Source organism: Musca domestica, unplaced genomic scaffold (genome assembly GCF_030504385.1).
Source record: "Musca domestica strain aabys unplaced genomic scaffold, Musca_domestica.polishedcontigs.V.1.1 22, whole genome shotgun sequence".
Classification (NCBI taxonomy): domain Eukaryota; kingdom Metazoa; phylum Arthropoda; class Insecta; order Diptera; family Muscidae; genus Musca; species Musca domestica.
This window is the reverse complement of record NW_026712262.1, coordinates 1,953,652-1,974,456: the sequence shown is the minus strand read 5'-3', so window position 1 is coordinate 1,974,456 and position 20,805 is coordinate 1,953,652. Positions and strand designations below refer to the sequence as shown.

The following is a 20,805-nucleotide window of genomic DNA, read 5'->3' as shown; positions in this document are numbered from 1 at the left end:
AACATCTACGCGTAGAAGTGGCCTTTGGCCGATGTTAATTTAGACACTATTACCACCAAAAAAACAGCTTCTCTACAAACTCCGTTTCTTCAATATCTCTGGCAAATGCTCCCAAAAAGCCAAAACAGACTTCAAAAAGGTAAGGTTTTCCAAACAACATTTCAAATAAAAATAAAACAAAAATGAAAAAAGTTGAGAAACATATGATTGTCAATTACACCTTATTAAATACACCTTGGTTCGACCTTCAATTATCAAACATCAACTCATAGCCTGTTCACAGAACGTTTGTTGAAGGCAGACATGCCATCGCTACCCAGACAATCAAGTTTTTATTTTCATTTTCTTTTTTCGTACGTACCATAGTAGAAGAATACAGGTAGTCACATCGACACAGCTGGTGAAACAATGAACTGTCAAACCAATTTTGAAATTTAAAATTATGGAAGAAAAGTTATTCAAATTTGTAAAAATTGTTTAAAAATGAATATTATGAAATCCTGCGACTGGTGTTGTTTAAGACAACGTAAACGAATTTGCTTATTGAAAAAATAACAAATTTTTACTGACTTAAGTCAACTGGCTTCTTCATAATAGAACAAAGAATCCATGGTAGAAGAATTTAGGTAGACGCATCGACACACCTGCTGGGAAAATGATCGACACCCCTGCTGAAAATTGACCAATTTTGGAATTGAAGATGTGGAATGAAAAAAATATTTAAATTTGTAAAAATTGTTGAAAATGCGAATTATAATAACCTCCGAATGATGTCATATAAGAAAACATATAAAAATCTAATTATATTTGAAAAATTTTCACATATCAATGTACCCAAGCGTTGATGCGTCTTTTTTTACGGATTTTATTTTTTGAAAATTGCCAAGATCGTTCCAAATGGTGGAGGGTATTTAAAGATCGGTTCGGCCGAACTTACAGCTTTTTATTTATTTTTACTTGTTTTGCTTCAAGTTGACTTTTGTCTTACCTTAATCATTGCTTTGAACTAAATTTCCTCCTAAATAAAAATTTGCAAAATTGGTGTTTTGTATTTTAAATGTTTTATTGAATTTTTTTAATATTAGACTTGTTTTTGTATCATCTTTTTTATTCACTTGGCTTTGTTTTGCTTTGTTGTTGTTGTTTGTAACGTATTCTCCATAAACTTATATTTTCAATTTTTTTTATATAGTTTAAATTGTTTGTTGTTAATTAATAAGTTGGTTTTGTTGTTGTTGTTGCTGTCCTTATTACTTTATTCAATATATAAGTTGTATTTTTTTATTTGTTTAAATATTGTATGTATAATTAAATTCATAAAATTGAATAATATTAAGTTTTGTTTTTTAAAAAATATAAATGTATAAGTAAAAAAATGTGTTCCACAATAGCAATATTATTTATTTAGATTTTCATTTAGTATAGTTGTTATTTTTGTAATATATTTTCTTCTTCTTTCTTCCGTTTTTTGTGATCTTTTCTTTTGTTGTTAAAGTAGAAATGTAGCTTAGTTAGGTTCATTTGTTGTTATGTTTTATTTGAATGAATGTTTTGTAATTTTTGCAGTTGTTTATGTTTATGAAATAGTATTTTGAAATTGTTGTTTTTTCTTGTATAATTATATTAGAGTGTTATAAAACAAGGGTTTCCATCAATGATTAAAGGTTGAAATTTTCAAAAATGTTGCTGTAATGAATTAGAGAAGTTTGTATGCAACTTTGATAATGTTGGAGTTTTACTTTGTTAAGGCGAATATCATATGTTTACGATTTATTAGAGAAATAAACAAAATTAAATTGTAATTCTTCTATATTTTTTTAAAAAGAAAGTATACCAAAGAATGCAGATCCGTATCAAGTTTTTAAATGGATATTATATTTTTTTTTGGAAATATTTTGTTGCACTTTAATGGTTTGACGTGTAACAATTGAAAATCCCAAAAGAGTCTACCGAACCCCCTCTCTGTAATTTAAATTAACTCCTTGTTCCACAAAAAAATGTTATTGGATAAGCCCGTCGACATTGAAGTGTCCGTTTAGAATCTGGGTTTGGTGTACACTAAGAATGTATTTGTGGACAAAATCCTCCATTACTTTCATTCAAATAAGACTCTGATGGGACACGTCTTTTAATCGAGACAATATGTAAAGAAAATATTCTGGCTTTTGGTGATAAATGAAATTCTAATCGAACTGGAACACGGCGGGACAAAGGTCGTGGCTTACGACGATGTTGATTGCTGGGAAATTCCCTCAAACTGTTTCAGATCTTATGCAATGAGCGCTACAATGGACTTGGCGTAAACCCATCAAAAACTGAATTCGTACTCTTCACAGGGAAGCGGAAAATGCCAAACTTTTCGCTACCAATACTTGATGGTGTTATGCTAAGTCTTTCTTCGGTAGCCAAAAAGCTCGGTACCATCCTAGACCAGAAACTATGCTGGAAGAGGAGCGAGCAAAGAAGGGCTTAAATGCACTTTATTCCTGCAAAAACTCCGACCAATTCTAACCTATGGGGAGCTTGTTTGGTGGCACTCCTTAGGGAAAACCACCCTCAGTAAAAGCATTGATAACGTCCAAAGAGTTGCATCGCTTCTAACTACAGGCGCGTTTAGGAGCACACCCAATCCGCACCAGACATCCTACTCACCGTTAGGTTTATTTATAGAGGAAAAAGCTGCTACGTTTGCCCTGCGACTCAGCCCTTTGGACACTCCGTCATTCTCAAGTATGTGGGAAGCATAGTAAATCAGACTATAACTTGATATCCATATACCTAACAGAGACGGTATAGCTTAAGGCTCTAAAGACACTGAATACTGTAGGATTTGTCAGGACGAGGAAGAAATTGAGACGATGGAGCACTTACTCTGCCACTGCCCAACTCTTATAGGATTGAGACAGAGGCTACTGGGTAAGCAAATTCAGCCAAACTTGTCCTCCCTCTTCGACATCGAGCCAGCAGTCATTCTTCAGTTAGCCAGAAGACTAAAGTGACTAAGGACGACACGTTGATACACCGTGGATGCAAACCTACCAACTTCTATACTCTTTATTCAGATTCTCACTTCTTCACTATCCGTAATTCATTTCCTTTTCTTCACTGTATTCTATTCTCCTATCTTCTTAAATTAAGATGAACACAATGGACCAAAAGGTCTCCGAGTGGAGTGGTTATTTATACAAACGCGCATCCTTTAACCTAACCTATGTTGGTTGAAAGAATCCGGACAAGATATTTCAAAATCTTTAATGAAGGTGTATATAACTAAAAATACAATATAATTCTGAATCGATTTTCACTAAGTTTGACGGAAGTATTTTTATCTTTTATACCAAATAACATTGCTATAGATATATATCGGAGCCGAGTTCCGCCAAGTAGAAAAGTACGTCTCAAAATTTACTCCATTTGGGCTGATATTAACCATTATTTGCACAATAAACCTTAGCCGATCTCGATAAAATTTGACAAATGTATTTCCGAGCTCTATAAGATATCTGGTACCAAATACCGTTGTTGTCAAATGCATATAACGAATGTGAGGGACTTGAACACCAAATCGGATGAAACATATACAGGGTGAGATGAAAAAACTGCAACCAACATCGGTTTGCAGTCATTTCAAAGCCACGCGTCCGACAGCTGTTAAAATTATTCCAGTGACAGCTCATTATATTGTTTACAAGCGTACAAAAGCATTTTTGTGAGAATATTCCAGAAAAAAAATTATTCGTGATGGAATTCAAGCGTCATAGAGCGATTTCTTTATATTTGGCTGGAAAACCACAAGCAAATAGACTCAAAAGAGCTAAAGAGTTTGGTTTTCTCCGATTAGAAAACATTCGTTGTCCAGCAGTGACCAAAGAGGTCAGCTGAAATTGTGCACCTTCGGTTGGCCACCAGAACTCAAGTGCCGATCATGGTGATGGTGTGGGCCGCCATAACAGCCGATGGTCGCTCTCCGTTCGTATTAATCGTCTGTGGTATCAGAATAAATGCCAAATATTATCACGAAAATATTCTGCAGGGTGTATTAAAGCCTTGGACACGCAAACATTTTGGCCGAAGACCTTGGACATTCCAACAGGACTCAGCACGCGCCACCCAAGAATGGTTACAAAATGAGGTTCCTCGCTTCCACCTCGCCACCAAAATTTCCGGATACCAATCGGTTGGACTATTGCGTCTGGAGTATTTTGGAAAGCAAGATTGGCAATAAAAAATATCAAAGTGTCGATCAGCTCAAGCAAGCGCTTCGCCGGGAATGGGCCGCAGAGCAACATTCAGGTAGCGTGTGACGGTTTCATTGGCGGTTGAAAAACATATTTTGTGTCAAAGGTGACCAATTCGAACGAATCTAAACTTATTCTAAAATTTGATGCTAATTCCGACATTTTTGCTTTCATTCAATAAAATTTAAAAAGTATGGCGTTTAATTTTGTTGCAGTTTTTTTATCTCAACCTATATACCCTCTGTAGCCATGTGGCTGAGGGTATAAAAATAAAACATGAAAAATATAGGGTAATTGTATTGACAACCCCTATAAAAGTAGTATGTAGTGTTTGAGATATGAAAACTTATTCACTAAAATATATAAAAGATTTAAAAAGGAAATTAATATGTAAAAATTTCTCCCAAAGGACTTAACTGCCATGATATAAAAATGATGACCTCGGAATTACTTTAACAACATCTGTTGCATATTCCGTTGTTTCCTTTTTATCACATTCCTATGGAGAATGATCACATTAGACCCGAAGTCAAACAAAATCATATGACACCTCTTATTAGGAATTACCTGTAAAATTACTTAAAAAAATCTATTTATTTTACTATACTTGATTCGTGTACGTTTATTTATGTATTAAATTCAGTTGAATATAAGTATTTGAAAAAGAAAACTGATGTTCGATCCATGGTTTCGTGGTGTTAATTGTTAAAATATTAGGTGTGTCCCTAAAATCCGTAACAATTGATGCAAATTGTTGCTGGAAGTCGTCTGTTAAGACAAAAGTTTTCCAAAAATTTGATGCTAATTCCGACATTATGGCTTTCATTCAATAAAATTTAAAAAGTATGGCGTTTAATTTTGTTGCAGTTTTTTTATCTCAACCTGTATACCCTCTGTAGCCATGTGGCTGAGGGTATAAAAATAAAACATGAAAAATATAGGGTAATTGTACTGACAACCCCTATAAAAGTAGTATGTAGTGTTTGAGATATGAAAACTTATTCACTCAAATATATAAAAGATTTAAAAAGGAAATTAATATGTAAACATTTCTCCCAAAGGACTTAACTGCCATGATATAAAAATGATGACCTCGGAATTACTTTAACAACATCTGTTGCATATTCCGTTGTTTCCTTTTTATCACATTCCTATGGAGAATGATCACATTAGACCCGAAGTCAAACAAAATCATATGACACCTCTTATTAGGAATTCCCTGTAAAATTACTTGAAAAAAAATCTATTTATTTTCTATACTTGATTCGTGTACGTTTATTTATGTATTAAATTCAGTTGAATATAAGTATTTGTAGAATATAAGTATTTGAAAAAGAAAACTGATGTTCGATCCATGGTTTCGTGGTGTCAATTGTTAAAATATTAGGTGTGTCCCTAAAATCCGTAACAATTGATGCAAATTGTTGCTGGAAGTCGTCTGTTAAGACAAAAGTTTTCCAAAAAGAGCGAATCGAGAGAACACTTTTGACAGTGTTTAAGAGTTTAAAAATCCTTTTTGGAAAGATTTCTTCTTGCAATCATTTACAACTCTTCTTCTTCTCGTCCCGGTAATTTATATTTGGGCAAGCAATTTTAAAACATCTTTATTTTGAAAATTGCAAGCATGGCTTAATAAGAAAGGTTGCTCCAAAGAAACAAGAAAAATGCAATTCTGTGATGGAGTCTTATTCTGTCAAATAGACTTTTAAATATTTATATTGGGGAAGCCCGCTAAAAAAGAATGGAATTTCGGGGTCATTCCACTAGATTGAATCTAAAATAGTAGGACAATACAGTTTATCCCAATATTGTAGAATGTTTTGCCCATTAAAATCGATAGTATGCAACTGAATTTGAAATAATTGAAATTTTTATTCAGAATAAGGACAGAATAAAGACATCAAAATAAAAATTGTATTTGGGGATAACTTTGCTCTACCTTCTGTTATTGTACCATGATTGCAAGCATCATTTTTTTTGGCTCATTTAATTTTTTTTCGGGTTCCATTTGATTATCTTTTTTTCTAACAAATCAATTCCTACAGGAAAAGTAGACCTGTTGCCATACACTAACAAATATGTTATTAACAAAAGTTGCATACAAACGTATTTGTTTTCTCTTAATTAGAAAGGAAAAAGGTAACATTTTTCGCATTCATAAGAAAAAAAGAAAGGTTTTTTTATTTCATAATTTGTTTATATCGTTGGCGAAGATCTCATCACCGTTTAAATATAATTTTATTTTCGCTCGTTTTTTTTTTCATATGTGTTATTTAAACATTCATATAATTAATATATTTATATAAAGAGAGGGATGGTTGTTGTTTGTATTTTATATATAACTATATATATTTCTCATAAACTTCTTTCGTTCAATATAATTTGATTTTAAAGCATTTTGCGTTATTGAAAGTGGAAATTAGTTTTGCTGAAAGTATTTTGTTGCAATTCTCTTTCATGTGTTTTGTTGTTGTTGTTCTTGTTTAATAATAATTCATTCATAAAATTGTTATTAAAGTTTTTTTCTCTTAGCGCACTAATTTGATTGGAAAAAGTTTTCGTTTGTTTAAATTGTTTTTGTTGCCTGTTTCTGTGTATGTGTGTGTGTGAGTCTGTGTGTATTATGATTTAAATAATGAAAATTCGAGTTGTTATTTTCAACTACAGTTTGTTTTTATTAGAACTTTATCAACTTTTTAGAGACTTTTAAGATTTTCTTCTTAAATGTTTGTTTTTTTTTTTGTTTTGTTTTGCTTATATTTTCTTTTGCAAATATATATGTATGTATATATGGATATTATAAGTACGTGCTTTAAAAACTAGAGCGTGTTTTTCTTTTAATTTTACTCTTAACATCCTTTCTCTCTTTTCATTTTCTATTCCTTTGTTGTTGATTTTCATTAATTAATTAAAGACTTATAGAGTTAGAATAGTTTTGTTGTCGTTATTATTAGCTTATTAAAGAATATTGACTTAGAATAAAATTATAGCTAAACTAATGTACTATATGACACAACATTGAACCCTTATATAGACTTTTTTAATATAACAAAAAGCGAAGGTTTTATAACGACTTCTGTGTATTAAATGCAAGAAACATTTGTTGTGGCCTGGTTATTAACAAAAATGGCCATAATTTGCAAAAATCCTTGTAAAACATTCACATTTTTGTTTTAACTACAAAAAAATAGGGGTACATCACCAACAAAAGCCGACCAATGACCCAGTGTCGGTTGTCCCTTTCATTGGTCTCTTACCCAGAAAAGCTTTACAGAAAAATTAACATTAAAAATTTCTCTAAAAAGTTACATATGTATTTACCGTTATAAATAATTAAAAAAAAAATAAAATTAAATAATTTCTTAACAACACACCATATACATATATATTGTAAAATTGAAAATTTTATTCATCTTTTTTGTTTTGTTATAAGGCATATTTGTTTGTTTTGTTTCATGTCATATCTAAAAAACAGCGTGCAATGATAACATAACCACAATTTCAAATATATTTTCTTCATATATATCTGGTTTCCCTCTTTCATTATTTGTGTGTGTTGATTTGTGGTATTCAATATAATGTTTTTGTTTTTTAATTACTTTTTTAATTTTTGTGATTTTTTTGTTTAATTTGTATGTATATTTCATAATATTTATAGAATCAATGAAGATTAAGTAAAATCTTTAATATATATATGTATGTTTGTCGCCTTTTTAATATTATAATAGTGGTTTTTTTTTGTTTCGTTTTACATTAGAAGAAATTGCTTTAAAATGTACGTTCTTTTTTTTTTTGTTTGTTCCTTTTGAATAGTTTTTTTTTTTTTTTTTGGTACACACCATTCTCTTCATTTCTCATTTTAGTTTCTTCTCGCATTTTTTTGTTACAAATATTTTGATTTTGTCATTTTTTATGTGTTTGCTTTCTTTTTGTTATTGGCTGAAGCAACTTCAGCAGCAGCAACAGCGTCTTTTGTTATCTTCATATGCTACTTGCCTCTATTTCAAACATCTCCAATTAATCCTTAAAATACATTTTAAAATTCGTTTAGATCTAACTGAAGACGCTAAAAGTGAGGCTAAATGTATATAGTTTATTATTAGATTAAAAAAACGTATATGATATTAGAACATAATATACATTTTATTAAACACAGTAATGTAGTGCCATCCTGTAACTAGTAAACGACAGAATTGCCGCAAATAATTGAAAAATGAAAATGATTTGTTTTGCAAATTTTTATTTTCTTACAATTTTGTTAATAATTTATTTTTTTCGTAATTAAGGAAAAGAAAAAGAATTTGCCGATGAACTTTCAATTCAATTCAAACACAAAGCATTTCAATTACCTCTGCCGGGGACGACGAAAAGTTACAGAATTCCACTACAGGCCAATATTTACACTTTGATGAATTGGATTACATTCTTTAAGAGAATTCGGGACAAAAGAAGGGTATATAGCTCCGTTATAAACCTGATATACTTTTTTATGGTCACGGAAATATACACTATTTTTATAGCGGACCGATGTATTCCATTTTCATACTTCATCTAATAGAGATAAAAATATTGGTATGTGCAAAATTTGAAGGTAATCAAGCATTTATATCCAATATTATGCTAAATCAATAAATTTCGATAAATTACATATTTATATTAGATTTCTGGTTAAGAGATTTATTGGTTATTCAAATTGTTGAACCTTGTGGGTGTAGTGCCAGAAGGAATGGTCCGATATGTACCATCTTTACAACAGATCGTTTTATGAGCTTCAAAATTTTAACCATTTAGAAAAGTACCAGAAAAGTAGACCGATATGTTCCATCTTCACGCCAGACCTTGGGTTAATAAAGATATTGTGATGTGTGTAATTTGAAGACAATTGGACACTTACATTACATTTTATAAGAGTTATAATTATTCCATGGAGTGAACCGATGTTGTCCATTTTCGCAACTGACCTAGCACTCATGCAAATTCATAAATCTTAAATTGGGACTGTACGAAAGTTGATATATTTTTTGCAAGGAGTCAATCAAAAGAAGTGAAAGATCACGAAACATTAACTTATTCCAAAAAAAAAAAAAACAAATATTCCAGTTATATCACATTATCTGTCACTATTCCTTGGAAATATTTTGTAAATCATGTCTATATCTTTGACACTTTGCGCCTCTAGACGGACCAAGCCGGTTGCATTCAAAAGACAACAGACCAATTAGACTTTCTTTCTATTTGTTAAAGACCCTACGAAGGCTTTATCAATGTTGTAGACAAAATCCCATAAAATGGATTTGCACAAGCGGTGGAAAAAACGGATGTATCCTACATTCTTTGATAATGTTAAGGCGATTGTATAACTCCCCCTTTATTGCTTTCGAATGCTCGATCGACATTGTTTCTCGTAACAAATAAAATAGTCGTCCTAATACCAGAAGTGCTCAGTGGAGCTTTAATGGTAAGGATAACAAATCCTTTAATACCTCAGTGGGATTCAGACAAGGAATTGTACTATCATCCACGCTATTCATCATACTCTTGGACTGGGTAATGGAAGAAACAAAGTCACAACTCCCTGATGATGACGCAGTGGAACTTTTTTTTTAGGTGATATTAATTCCGCTGATGAAATCTGTCTATTGACACGAAACTTCTCCGCTATGGAGGCAAAACTTATGAAACTATCCGAAAATCCTAATAAGTTCGGATTACAAATAAACTTCACAAACAATAAACTAATGCGTATCTGTTCAGAAATCTCAAGGCCAATAATCAATGGAAAAACTATTGAAGATGCAATGTCATTATCTTGGATGCACAATATCTAGACATAGTGGTTCTGTGGAAGATATAAAAGATAGTATCAGTAAGGCGCGATAAGTTTTCATGAAATGATATAAAATTTGGAGATTAAATATCATATCCAATAAAATAAAATTAGAAATATTCAACAGTAGCATCAAGACTGTTTTGCTGTATGGGTGTACTGCTGTGCAACGGTCCTATGATATTTAACCTTTAACTAACAAGGTGGTGTTAAATTTTTCTCTCTCTTCACATTTTGTTGAAATTCATTTCAAAATAATCTAACATTACCACCACGTCATAAAATACGTCACAAAATTTCACCTCAACAGATAAAGGTTAACAGAAGATTTTGACAAATCTCAACCCATATCTTGATGCAGAGCCATCGACAATTCTTTAACTGATCACACAGAAAGAATCTATTATTATTATCTAACATTGAAAATAAGGGACTCTTCAACTGAACCTTCCCTATTTGCTCTACCATCTCAATTTTATCTTTCCTCAGCTTATTTTAACAAAACCACTATAATCACTGAATTAGGCTACTCAAGCCGGTATATACCTATTCTTTGATATATACTGGCCTAACGTGTCCCTAAAATGCAAGCAATTCTGGGCGAACAAAAAACTTTCCTCCGCCAAATTTAAGCATTTGTAGGTGCTCTCTTTATCTTGTCTGCAAGTTTTGCTAGCGTTTCGGGTACGGAAATGGTGTTCAAGTAAAAAATTGTCGACTCTGGATCACAACTAAATGGTATAGCTAGTGTATATATATGAGGTCATTAGTGCCATTGAAAACAAGTTAGAGATAAATCCTCAATTCTGGGTCCCAAAACTTATTCAAATATAAAACACGCCCTGATCTGACTTTATAATGGCCTTGGTTACGAAACAGTGTTAATTGTTCGGCTAATTTTTTATTTTAATACGAATCTTTGAAAACCATCTGCGTGAAAATTTTGGCCATGTGTCCAATATTCCATTTGGCAAATATTGAAAAATGAGCGGGGGTAAATCCATTGAAATTCTGAAAAATGCAAGAACTTACACCGCAACAGAAAGAAAATAGACTCAAAAGAGCTAAAGAGTTGCTTCGCTTGGCCGAAAGTGGTGAACTGCGGAATTTGGTTTTCTCCGATGAGAAAATATTCGTTGTCCAGAAGTTTGTAAACAAACACAATGATCGCGTTTACTTGCCAAAGAGGTCAGCTGAAAATGTGCACCTTCGGTTGACCACCGATGGTCGCTCTCCGCTCGTATTAATCGACCGTGGCATCAGAATAAATGCCGAATATTAAAGCCTCGGGCAAGCAAACATTTTGGCCGCAGACCTTTAACATTCCAACAGGACTCAGTACCATCGCACTCAGCATGGTTACAAAATGAGGTTCCTCGCTTAATTTCCAGCGCTTCTCAATGGCCACTAAATCTCCGGATACCAATCCGTTGTTTTTACCTCAACAAGCAGCAGAGCGAAAAAAAAATAATGCTCATATATCCCCTTCACTTCTTAGACATACACTAATGTCGTCAGTGCCTACGTCATTAACCAAAATCGGAGTCATAAAGTCAACAGTAAATTGTGTACAATTGAAAATCAATTTTTTAAAGTTTTCATAGGTTAGGCAAATAAATCAGATAAACACTTTGTGATAAAATACATTATCAGTCACTGGGAAGGTGATAACTTTAATAAGATATTGATTTGTTTTCTCACATCCTGATGGAGAGAAAAATAGAAATTTTAATTGTCATTGCAGCTTGAGATATGGAATATAAATGGCTTTTAATACGAATCTTTGAAAACCATCGCCATCAAACAAATAATTTACATTGAAATTGTGATGCGAAAATGTTGGCCAAATTGTATGTAAAATAAAATATATTGTTTTCATATTTGTTCCGTATCAATTTGTTTTTTTATATATATATTAACAATTATAAATGCGCATTTTTTATTTTTGTTAAAAGAAACAAAACACAATTATGACCGATTTTTCTTTGTTTGTTTTTTGTAAAGTCAACTTAAAAAGTCTTTAGGTACAAATATATTTATAATAAACTTAGTATATAATACAACACTATACAGGAGAGTAGAAAAAATAATAGATTAGTTTTGCTTTAAGTTTTGGATTTTGTATTTTTTTTTTCGATTTTTTGTTTGTTTGTATGTTTGCTGTTACATGTTAATAAGGAACACAATAAACTACCAAAAATACACATATATTGTTAATATTTATTTAATTATTTATATATCTATGTATATATATATAAATTGGATATACATGTAATTTATATATATCTCGTTCTCTTTTTTTGTTTGTTTCTTTGAATATTAATTATAATAATAATAATTATAATAGTAATAATTAATTCATACACATAACAATAATTGTAATGATAATACAGTTGCTGTTATAATAGTATAAAGAATTGTTTAACAATTTGAGAGTAAAGCAAATGCATGATAGATTCGTTTAGAACGAAAAATAATTTCATTAATAAATTTTAGAAAAATAATTAAATTAAAAAATATATGTATATATATATATTTATGTTATCTATTGTTATGGATGAATATTGTTGTTTGTTGTTTTCCTTTTTGAAGGAGAGGTTGCGTGTTTGAGGGGGTCAGTGTAAGTGTTTTAAAAAAATATTGAGTAACATTAATTTGAAAACCTCCTTGATGTGATGTAACGAATTTTAATGTATATTATTTATCAACTGAATATTTAGTGGAATAAAATTCAATATTGCACTTCATTTAAGGGAAAAGATTAGTAAAATTAAAAAAAGAATATACAAAAGCTGGGAATTATTGAATAAAATACCTTAAAGAGTTTCGTGTAAATTTCGGAATGCCAATTATAAGATTAATTAAATTGTTTAAAAGACATATACATATATTTCATTCACCCCTTTATTGTGGATCTGTAGTAATACTCTGCAGTCTGATTATAGGCCATATAAAATGCATGAAATCACGATATCTATTGTTACAAAATCGAAGTCGTTCAAGTAGTTCCTAATTATTTGCTAATATTTCAAGAGACAAATTTACCCTTATTTGGCTTTTCTGATATTTACTGGGATTTGCTTTTAACACAATATACAATTCATGGTCTATTTATAGGTATTAAAGTAAATATGTTAAAGGCTAGATAAAGGTTATTTTTTATACCCTCTACCATAGTATGGAGAGTATATTAAGTTTGTAATTTCGTTTGTAAATCCTCGAAAAATACGTTTTAGACCCCACAGAGTATATCTTTTCTTGATCAGCATAAAATTCTATATCGATTTAGCGATGTCCGTTCGTCTGTGAAATCACACTAGCTTCCAAAAAGAACGAAGTAGGTTGATAAAATTTTACTCAAATGTATACTATGTCTATACTATGGACTTTTGGTATTGAAAAAGGGCCATGTAGGTCCACGTTTTGGTATAGCCCCCATATAATGGTAACTCCATATTTTCAGTATTTTAAAGATTTTAGCGACATTATTCACCGGATTTGCTTCAAATTTGGTATTTTCGTAATTCGTAATGGATACTACAGCCTATGATAAAAAATTGTCTATCCACGGTCCACGTTTTGGTATATCCCTCCATACAATTGTACCTCCCTATTACCGGTATTTTGATGATATTCACCGATTTTTTTTAAGTTTCGCATTTGAATATTGTAATGGCTTATGACAAAAGCTGTCTATGCAGGTCAACGTCGTCGTACAGGCCCTAATATAACGGCTACATTCGGTATTTTTAAGATTTTAACGGATTTTATTTTTTTGAAAATTGCCAAATTCGTTCAAATCGTGGAGGGTAATCAAAGTTTAGCCCGGTCGAATTTACAGCTTTTTTACTTGTTTGTAAGTAAAAACCTAATTCGCAAAATTTCCATTTCTCTGACTTTGGTTTTTATAGTGGTGGTGGTGATCTATATACAAGTACACCAAAAATTCACTTTATCTACCGGATTGATTCAAGAATATTTATACTTAGAACTGCCGGGCCGACTTTATGATACTCTACACCACTTTGCATATTTAGTAGAGCTTCACATAACAATTAAAAGTTTTTATGGGAGAATTAAATCATACAATCTATGATTATAATTACAATTTAAATTTCAAAGGTCTAAATATGCCGAAGCATTTGTATATTTTATTGCCCATTAGGTGCGCAATTAACTTGAATTCGGATAAAGATATATATGGGAGCTATATCCAAAACTGAACCGATCTTCATAAAATTTGGCAAAGATATTTCTGAGCTGTGTTTCATATATTTCCCTGAATATCGTTGTTACGGAGTGCATATTACTGCTGTGGGTAACAAAAATAACAAATCGGATGAACAATATATATGGGAGCTATAGCTATATCTGAACCGATCTTCACCAAATTTGGCATACTAGCTTCTAGACTCAATTTGGTCGTAAGTGCCAAATTCCATCCCATTTCCCCACAATAAAAGGTAAATCGGACGAAGTTATATATAAATCTTACCCGATCCCGATAAAATTTAGCAAAGGTATTTATGAGCTGTATTTGATATATTTCCCCAAATACTGTTGTTACAGAGTGCATATTACGGCTGCGGAGGATAAAAATAACAAATTGGATGAACAATATATATGAGAGCTATAGCTATATCTGAACCGATTTCGATAAAATTTGGCATACTTATTTTCGGGCCTAATTTGGTTATATGTGCATACTATTCGGGCTGATATTACACGTTTGGTGCACAATAAAAGGCAAATCGAACGAAGATATATATGGGAGCTATATCTAAATTTTTACCTATTATCTCCAATTTCAATAGAATTCGACCTTGGGCCAAACAAATGATTTGTGCAAAATTACATCTGGATCGTGTAATAAATGCGACATGTACTTTGTTCACAAAAATACATGGACAGACGGACGGACGGACATGCATAAATTGAATCATGCAGATTATCAAAAGACCACCTTTTGGTGTAGGGTAAAAAGAGGTTGTTTTTATTAGTGGCGTCTTTGTACCATGTTCATAAAAAGTGGAATTGTGTTATTCTACTCAAGTGAATTGGGTAAATCTATACTCGAAATATTACCCCGCGTATACTTTCACATCAAATCGCCGACAAGTTTCCAACAATTGCAATACTCTATCAAATGATGCTGCATTGAGTGAAAATTGAACCCCATGCAAATGTCTATGAATTCCTTAGAACTAAAATCTTTACCCATAATATGTATGTATGAGGTCAAATGATATAAATCACATATAAAGGAATTAGTGCATAGCGCATACAAAAACAACAGCCGTTTCTTAAACACTTTGTAGTATTGCATTATATTTTTCCTTTTATCACAAAGAAGGTGAAGGTAAATAAAATGAGTTGAAGTATCATAACCATTTTTTGGCACAGACACAAACAAATGTGTGGAGATATTTGTTGCAGACCAATTAGGCACAGACATGTTGTTGTTGTTGTAGAATGCAATGCAAGTGGAAAATGCATTCACTTTGTTTATATGGCCAATAGGAAAACAGGCCTTAGGATATTAAAAAAGGAAAACTAACAAAAAAAAAAAACGTTGGAAAAATCGGTATGACAAAGTTCATGGGTATTTGAAAAGGGAAGCAAAATTAAGGCAATTGAATACAAAAACAGTAAGGAAAGGACAATTGAACAATTGAATACAAAAACCAGTAAGAAAAGGACAATAGTCGTACAATATTTTAGATAATTCACAGAGGTACCGTTTAAATTTCAACTTGGATAGCAGATATATTTGGGACTGGAGTTTCAAATACAATAAATAGGTTTATTTTCAGTCCAATACCAAATATTATGGATATCGATTACGGGTTTAAAGACTCGTAAATGTGTAATCGGCCGAAACACATATATGGAAGCTGTTTACAAATTTGAAACGATTTCCAATATAAAACCAATGGCATTCGGCAGCAAATTGAGTTAAGGGGATATGCTCGGATCATTTTGAAATTTTTACCGCAGGGGGGTATTTTTAACTTGATTAAGGGAAAGTATTTTTTTTTTTTTGACCCGAAAGTTCGGATACAACATCCGGTTCTACAAAACCGTTATCTACAACATGGGTATCATTAAAAAGCTTATTTAAATACCTATACATCAATTAGTAATGCAAATCATAAAATTGAGATTTTCTCTAGCAATAAGTGTCTAACCTTTTTAAAGTAGCTGGCGTTTGGCCGGGAGTATGTCCAACACCGGCTACGTGATCCATAGTTTTTCTAAACATTGTAATTTTTGTGAGTAGCCAGCCTTTGGCCGGTGCTTGAAGTTTTCTCCCCTGGGGCATGTCCAACACCGGCTACATGAACTTTATATTTTTGTTTAAGTAGCCGGAATTCGACTTAAAAAGTCAATATCTTCGGAACAAAGCTATAAAGGCTAGATACAAATTAGTGTAGATAATCTCAATTTCATGATTTACAACACTAATATCTACAAGAGATATCAATACATATGGCACCATTTTGGAAAGGCCAGAGTGTAGGCCACAATGTAGAGTCCAGTTTTGTAGAACCGGTATTCAAACTTCGAATAACCGGGTATTTTTCCCACAGAAAAATACTTTGCCGCAATCAGGTTAAAAAGACTTGCACGTGGTAAAATGTTCAGGTCAATGCGAGCATAGCCCCTAAACTCATCTTAAGCCGAACGGACAGAGATAGGGGCGGAAAGTCTTTTTAAGAGAACAAAAATGTGTCCATCTTGTCTCCTTCTGTATTTAATAAAAGACCTATTGCCCATTGCGCTAAAAATAAAATCGTATTAGGTTAGTTCTTAAGCCTTAATAAGTTCCACATTAAAATATGCACATACATTTACATTTTTACATAAATAGTATATAATTTCTGGAAAGCGATGATATGTTTCGTTAATGGAATACGATTCTCATTACAAACTTATCAGCATAAATATATAGGCCTATCTCCACAGAACTACAGAAACTAAACCGGCTATTTTATTGAATTGTTTTTGCCTCAACAAGTTTGTCAAACTTTGGCGCTTTAATGAATTCTATTAAAAACAACAGAGGTAAATAAATAATGCTCACATACTCCGTTCTCTTTTTCGACTTTATATATTATAAAATTAGGCATTCACTAATGACGTCTGTCCCTACGTCATTAACCAAAATCGGAATCATAAAGCATGCAGTCAATTGTGTACAAATGAAAAACAATTCTTTAAAGTTTTCACAGATAAAGCAAAACACTTTCTGATAAAATGTATTATCAGTCACTGAGAAGGTGATAACTTGCTTATTTTTTTGCAAATCCTGACAGAGCGGAATATTACAGTTTGAAAATTTTCCAATAGCAAATAGGGTCATAGAATCTAATTTTTCGCTTAAAACATATTCAAATAGTTTAAAATTTCAGCATTTTTAAAATTGTTTGCCAGATCAGCAGATTGCAACAATATGGGGAAATATGAAATATAAATAGCTTTGTCTACCATCGATTTGTATATCCTTTATGATTACTGATGAGTGCGAAAATTAATGCATTCGAATAGTTTTGCATATGGAGGTTTCTTTTAATTGCATTCAGTCCAAAATGTATAAACTAATTTAGACAGGAAAACTTGATTTGTTATTATTTGTAACAAATAGGTATATCCTTTGTGTTTTGTTTTGTTTTTCCTTTTCGAATATTATCTTCTGGTATCCTTTGTATTGTGTTTATTATTTGTAACGTTTACATATATGTGTGTGTGTGATTGATTTCGTCTGTTGTTGTTGTTGTTGTGTTTACTGTGGTATCTTGGTATCTAATTATTGCTTAATGACCTAATGATTACCCACTATGAGAGACGTTATTATTGTTAGTACTACCTGATGCTGTGCTAGCATTGCCAGTTTGATTTTGATGATGTTGCTGTTGCTCTTCAATTGTGGGTGTAGGTGGTTGGTCGCGTCGCGGAGGCATACGTTCATTAACAGCATCCAAGCCCTTGGCTTCGGCGAACGAGGTGATTTTGTGATTGGGTGAGAAACCCTGCATGGCATTTTTCAACGATTGTTTGCCACCGGATAATGCGCCCAAAGGCAGGGCTCCAGTGGGTGTCAGACCCTTCAGTTGCAATACCGACTCAGATTCTTCACGTAATACTGAGAATACACGAGCCATTTTGCCAATGGCACGTATTTTATTGCGTATAACTTCTTTTCGTAGGGCAGCCTCATCGTCGGATAGAGGCTCTTCACTCTCCTCTGTCATGAGTTCATCATCGGAGCAAATATTCAATACATTGACCAACATCTCGGTCACTTTTTCGCCCACGAATGGCAGCGACCAAGTAAACACGTCCATAAAATTGGGAAGCCAATAGGGATGGGGCGAGCAGTTAAATTGGCGAATATTCATAACATTGTTTTCGTATTTTAAAACAGCCGCTTTATTATTGTACACATCCAAATAATTTGGTGCCGAGAAGATTGTTATAAGCGAGGGGAATCCAGTCGTCTGGCTCTTCCTGTACATGCGATAGCCTGCATCTTGGGCTTCGTGCGCCCTTATTATCGAAAGCAAATTATTATTTTGCAGAAAATCACAACAAGCTGCATAGCTGTAGAAGTATGAGCAGCCTCGAACCGAATTGTGTGTATAAAAATCGGCATTATTTTCGTTGCCGAAATCTTCCAACGGATCGGACCAAAGCAAATCACACATAGGTCCAAAGGCAGGAGGTTCCTTAAAACGATCCAATCTCCTAATATCATCCAATTCGTGAATTTCAGGCGACAGGCCACCGTGCACACACAAAAATTGTTGATTCATTAAAGCAGCCAAGGGCAGACAGTCAAAGGCCTCCATGCATGTGTCATAGACACGTTCAGAGTATTTAATTTTACATTCCTGTTTGAAGGTGAAATACTCGGTAAGATGACGGCACTCATGATTGCCTCGTAATAAGAAGAGTGTGTTGGGATAGGTGATCTTTAGGGACCACAAATAGAGGACACATTCAATGCTGAAGTAGCCTCGGTCTACATAATCTCCCAAGAAAAGATATTTGGTGGTAGCGGGCGATCCTCCCACCTCGAACAACTTCATAAGGTCATAAAACTGGCCGTGGATGTCTCCACACACTGTTACTGGGGCCTCTATGTCGATCATTGTCTTCTCTTGGCGCAATAATGCTGCTCCTTCTTGTATGATTCGTAGTGCTGGCGCCTCTTCGATGCGTCCCTCTAAAATGAAATGCTGTTTCAACAACTCATGGTTGGGTTTACCTGTGCGTGGATCCGGAAACACCTCGGACATCGTCAGTTTATGACTAGGTGGAAATGGCACATTGTCGACAACACGATCCGTCGTGTTAGTTGCGGGTCTTAGGCTACTGCGCGTTGGACTGTCTTGACTGGACTGGCCTGTTGGTGTTTGCTGATCGGTACTTGTGGATCCTTGTCCAGATGCACTTTGATTGCCTTGCGAGGCAGATGTTTGATTATTTGAAGACATTATTCCTGTCACAAGCAAACTAAACGTACACTGAATAAATTTGCTTTATACACCAACAACACCTCACACCAAATTTCGTACTTTTTCGACTACTCCACCTCCACCTCAACTCAAGGAAAATCTTCGTTTTTTTTCTCCTACTTCTCCTTCTTTCACCTCTCACCACCTTTTTTGGAGTAGAAGCACAGCAGCAGCAGCAGCTATGTATTCACTGAACAATTAATGTTTCTTCCAAAATATTTGTTTTATTAGCCGTTCGATGGAAATTGTTTCTGTGCTTGTTGTTAACTTTCTAATAATCCAGCCACGAAAGGTTTTGAAACCACCTCCTCTGCTTTTTTCTGTATTTTTTTGCGAATATCAAAAATGATTGGTATTTCTTCTGCTCGTCACTTTCTCTCTCGCACAATTTTTTTGCAGACACCAGCCTCGCAAATAATATAAAATTATTGTTATTTCGTTTGTTGTGTTTCACTTCAACTTTTGTTTATCATTGCGTACGCGTTTTGTCCCTAAATTGTCATACAGCAAGCAGATAATATTGGTTTTTTAACTATTATTAACTTTAATCATCGGTATTTTTCTGTCCGATTTGCGAGTACGAAGTCGATTTAAAGCTATGGTCGGCGTTGGTAAATTTCATATCTTCACTCTCCGATTTATGTGTTTTCCCTTACTACTCTTTTCTTATCTGATTCCCTCAATTTCCATTATTTCTTAAATGTATCGACAATATCGATATTTTTATGAAACGGACGGTTTATCGAATCAAGTTTGAATTTATAAAAGTGAGAATACACAGAAGGCTTGGATTAAATGTGAGAATACATAAAACGCTTTTTAACGAGAGTACATACAAAGCTTTTTTGACAAGCTTAAGTTTTCGCTTCATCGTAAAAAACAAGGAATCGTAGGGTGAACAAGTATAAATTATGGGTCGAAAGTGAACTTAATTGAAATTGAACTAAACTTCCATGGTACAATAAAAGGGTAAGGTAATGTTACCAGCTGATTAAATTTTTTTATAAGTGTGCCTGACTTCTGCCAACTTTGTATATGTATTTGGTTGTTTTGAAAAATGAAAACAATATATTTTCAAAACCAATGATTGGAAGACACGTACATTGCGACTCGCGCATTAAAGCTATTAACAAGTTTAGCCACGATGTTGAAAGATTGAACAGTTTGGATCATAAGGGCTAAGTACATAAGAAGCTTGAAGTCATGGCTAGGCATATTTTGT

General features: G+C 33.0%; 1 protein-coding gene across 1 annotated transcript; it reads right to left on the bottom strand.

The window, feature by feature from the left end:
• Window positions 1–1,380: 1,380 nt before the first annotated feature.
• Window positions 1,381–20,175, bottom strand: LOC101890783 (serine/threonine-protein phosphatase 2B catalytic subunit 2). Its single transcript, XM_020038300.2, has 2 exons — window positions 19,644–20,175; window positions 1,381–19,581 (listed from the first exon to the last, which is right to left on the bottom strand). The coding sequence occupies exon 2, from the start codon at window positions 19,560–19,562 to the stop codon at window positions 17,895–17,897; it is 1,668 nt and encodes a 555-aa protein (XP_019893859.2). The 5' UTR covers window positions 19,563–19,581; window positions 19,644–20,175; the 3' UTR covers window positions 1,381–17,894.
• Window positions 20,176–20,805: the final 630 nt, after the last annotated feature.